Here is a 4,206-nt window from a genome sequence, read left to right as displayed (position 1 = left end):
CCCCCGAATTGGGACGCCGGGCAGGTCATGGGCAACTTCGGGGACACCACCCAGGATACGTTCGTAAGGACGATCCTGGTATGATCGCGCCACAACAACAGTACGTCGCTTTCAGTTCAGGCTGGTCCAACAGGGAATCCAGGAACAAAACGTAGAATTTCGCCGTAGGGTCCGGGCCCATCGCAGCCCTCCGTTCCTGCTGCCGTCTTGCAGTTTGTAAAAAACAGGAGACTGCAGGATTTTGAGTCTCAAAATCCAAAATTCAAAATTCAAAAAGTTCCCGGCAGAATATATTCTGAATTTGCCAGGAGCACTGGCTACTGGACTGCCTCGTATTGAGGGGCATTGTCGATGCTTACAAGCAGCACGGTCTGTGCTGCTGCTCATCATAAAACATATTATGGCAGACCAGTCTCAGTTACCTGCTAGTCTTGAGGCCTTCAAATGGACTGGAAAAAAGGAGCATCATCTGATGAGCAATATTTTACAGGGTTCTTCTCTCTAGCTACTACTACTACCGATTGATGAAGCGCTCAGGCCGCTTCAAGAATTAACGTACAACTATATAGAGCAGTAACGGAGAGGTCAATGATTGGCAAAGCTTCGACTGTCGGACTTGCCGGTTAGATCGCTGAACTACGTCGCCTTCGCGCGCCGACTTCAGTGTTACTGCTAATCACTTCCTAAGCTGCTGTCAAAGACAAGGGTTTAGAGACAAACAAACGGTTATTAGTATCTGTCGATGCTTCGTTAAGATATAGGAATGCACGGGATAAATAATTGTTCTTTTGATCCAACTTAGCAATCGTAGCAGATAGTAAGTAGCATGGGGAGAAAACAGTTGATGATGTTACAAAGCACTAGTAATAAATTGGGCTAGGTTGGTTAGCTCAACTGCCTGAAGGCTAGGTTGCTGTCACTGAAGTCATTGAACCGATTAATTTAGGCCAAAGTCTTCTTAGTCAACTACCGCATGTCTAAACAACTTACCTGTTCCATTACTGGCTGCAGTGTTTTTATTTACAGGGAGTCCAGGGTAAAGCTTGAAGTATCGACATTTTTTCACATTATGATGTCCGTGTTTTGGGCACATCCTAGACAACATGACAGTAAACGACACCGTCAGTTCGAACTATTTCTTTTAATCTAGCAATCAGGTTGGACCACAGTCCAACTCCTTAGGCTCAGTTTGTGGTTGCTGAATTATGTTGCACTGAACTTTGTTTTTACAATCTACCGAGGCCACGAAGCACAAACAACCTTGTTAACCGAACCACCAAATAGACAAAATCTGGTCGGAAAAGTTGGATTATCATAATCTATCACGATGCCCAATGCAGCCTTAGTCTAAAAGGAGAAGCTAAAAGCAATGGTATGTTGTGCATGTGATCACACTTAAAGCATGTTTATCTTCCTTTTAAAAAACTTATCAGCATATATAATTATCTTTTATATGCTTGACTGATTGGCTCTTCAACCATGCCAAGAAAAACTCACCTACACATGCCGTGTATTTGCCGGTACCATATCATGTGACTGCTCTTTGCTACGTGAGCATCCATCAAAATGGTTCAACATGGATGATTCTTGCCTTAATGAGTTCATCTTGTTTCCTTCAAGGGGGTGAAGGGGTATGGCATTAGAATGAAAAAGTGTGGTGTGTGCGAGACAAATGAAAATGCTGGCAACAACAGATAGTTAAATAATTTGTCACAAACCTGGTGGATCAGCTCTGTCCTGAGCTGATGTTAGGTGATGCTTCAGCATCAACTCCCCTCGCAACATCATCTTTAAAACAGAAGAATACATGTTGTGAGAAAAATCTTCATGAAACCTCAACACCATATGCATCAAAAGTAAGGCACTGGTCGGTTTTGTGCTCTGTTACCTCTGAGGATTCAGGCAACTGAAATGATTGAAGGTGGGATTGTGACGGCTCCAAGTGAAACGGAGGCTCTGGAATGGTTGTTTTAGGACAGCTTGGTAACACAAGAGGCCGTGGTTGATTTTGTTGAGGAGAATTCATCGGATCGAACGAATGATGAGCTCCTGAACTTTGGTTTACAGGTGGTGCTACTGCCCCGGAGCTTGGTGCCGCCACATTTCTCCCACTAACACCAAGTGCTGCAAACATTTGTGATGCTTGCACAGGCTCAAGTGCTCCAGATAGATACGATGGGTTCAAGTAAACGCCGTTTCTCATAGACAGCATCTGTAGGGGGAAAATATCGGGGCGAAAACTCTGTATTAATACTTGCATTTGAACTGTATATTTAAATTTTAAACTTGCAGTTTAATTATTAGCACCTACCAACTGAATATAGCTAGCTAGCTAGCATAAATGTCAATTGGCACGGCATTTGCCGAAGTGCCATCCGCACTAGGAAACTAGCCCTAACATATCAACATTTCGATCAGCATTACAAATCCCATTGTGAATCCGTGGAAATCAACAGTTCTATCTATAAGATGTGTCTAGAAAACACTCGACAGAGCAGAAAGTGGCCACTGCTGTGCTATGTGGAAATTTTCTCAGCATTACTTCACTATCGATCGGATAAAGAATCAATAAGGACAACACCCACGGTAAAACTCTGACTCCGACGTCAATGTTTGCAGTTTGGACCATCAGTTAAAATAAATGCAGTAGCAAGTTAGCCTCTACTCAGACATCAACCAGCCGTCCAGAGATGCATTTACTGACCTGTACTTGGAGCTGCAGTTGCTTCAGATACTCAATGGCCTCGTCAAGCATCGACGCCTTGTCAGTCTGCAACCCACCCCATGAACACACGCATTCAGATTCAGGAACAGTAATTCTGCAGCCCCGAAATTCAGGGACAAAGAAAGAAAAGTAAAGGGGGACGGCTGGTTTTGGTGTGCTGCTGCCGACCTTGTTGGAATTGGGTATCAGGCTCTGCAGCGCCTTCATCTTCTCGTTGATCCTGCTCCTCCGCCGCTGCGCCCCCAATCAATCAAGCAAGCAAGCGAACAATGAGCGGCCGGAAAACATAGAGGGAGAGAAGAGCAGAAAAGGCAGAGCGAAACTCAGGCAGCACCTTCTCGGAGAGGTTGTGCACCTCGGCGGCGCGGGTGCGCTTGCTGCCGGACCCCCCGCCCCCGCGCGGTCGGTCGGAGGACGTCCCGTGCGGCTCGGGCTCGGACGACCCGCCCGCCTCGCTCTCGTAGAACGCGCCTCCGGCGCCGCCCCCGAGCTCGCCGTACTCCGCCGCCTGGTGCTGGTGCTGCTGCTGGCCCAGCGCGGCCGCGGCCGCCGCCGCGTGGAACGCGGCCCCTCCCCCGAACATCTGGCGCCGCACCTCCTCCTCCTCCTCCTCCCGCCGCCGCCGCCGCTCCTGCTGCATCAGCACCAGCTCCCTCACCGCCCCGCCCCCGCCCCCTCCAAACCCTCCATCCTGCCGCTCCTCCATCCCGCCCGGCCACCTTCCACCTTCTACCGGCCAGATCACGCCGAGACCCCGCGGCTCCTCGCCACCGCTCGCCGCGGAGCAGGAGGAGAGAGAAGGGCTCGCGCTCGTGGGGAGCGGGGGAGGAGAGAGAGGGGCTCGGCTCGGGGTCGGGGTCGGGGGGAGGAGGTGGCGTCGCTTCTTTTTAGTGTTGCGCCCATGCCGCGCTGCTGCGCTGCCGCGGCGCGGGCGGGTGGTGGCCTGCCTGCCTCGCGCTTGCTTGCGCCCGCCCGCTGCTTGCCCGCTTCGGGTGCCGTTTGTTTTTGGCGCAAACCTTTTTTCTCCTTTTTTTTTTGAGACAAGCAAACTTTTACCCCCTCTCCTCTGCTCGGGTGCGGCCGTGCGGGGGTGGCGTGTCAGCTAGCGGGCTGGATGGACTGTTTGGTTTTCCTCTTCTGCCTGCTGCCTCTGGGAGTCTGTGCTGCGATGTGCTGTGCTGCCGAGGAGAGGGTTGCATTTATGCTGGCTTTCGGTTGAGTGTGGGCTTGGGATACCTGACCTGACCTCAGCTCATCGGTTCCTTCCTTTGCCTCTGGGTTTCTGCGTCGCGGGTCTCTGTGGTACGGCGCTGTGGCGTGCGTGGTGTCTGCGTCGAGTGATGTAGTAATCCTCTCGCGTACTCCCGGTATTTTTCAAAATAATAATTTAAGTTCTAGTACGTTTGTACCAGGTCAAATCTGTTTAGGTTGACCAAATTCATAGAAAGATTTTCTAACATGTACGACACCAAGTACGCAGA

The 4,206-nt window shown here is 50.2% G+C and overlaps 1 protein-coding gene across 2 annotated transcripts; it reads right to left on the bottom strand.

Moving 5' to 3' along the window:
* Positions 1-268: 268 nt before the first annotated feature.
* On the bottom strand, positions 269-3,897 carry LOC109755300 (uncharacterized). 2 transcript variants are annotated; one of them, XM_020314210.4, is made up of 7 exons: positions 3,060-3,897; positions 2,894-2,959; positions 2,705-2,770; positions 1,889-2,212; positions 1,719-1,788; positions 1,498-1,613; positions 269-691 (listed from the first exon to the last, which is right to left on the bottom strand). In XM_020314210.4, the coding sequence occupies exons 1-6, from the start codon at positions 3,429-3,431 to the stop codon at positions 1,498-1,500; spliced, it is 1,014 nt and encodes a 337-aa protein (XP_020169799.1). In that variant the 5' UTR covers positions 3,432-3,897; the 3' UTR covers positions 269-691. The 2 variants fall into 2 exon arrangements, with proteins under 2 accessions (XP_020169799.1, XP_020169800.1); XM_020314211.4 differs by having other exon boundaries at positions 269-688.
* Between the last annotated feature and the right edge of the window lie 309 nt (positions 3,898-4,206).

Source organism: Aegilops tauschii, chromosome 7, assembly GCF_002575655.3.
Source record: "Aegilops tauschii subsp. strangulata cultivar AL8/78 chromosome 7, Aet v6.0, whole genome shotgun sequence".
In the NCBI taxonomy this organism is placed as follows: domain Eukaryota; kingdom Viridiplantae; phylum Streptophyta; class Magnoliopsida; order Poales; family Poaceae; genus Aegilops; species Aegilops tauschii.
This window is presented reverse-complemented; position numbering and strand designations above follow the sequence as displayed.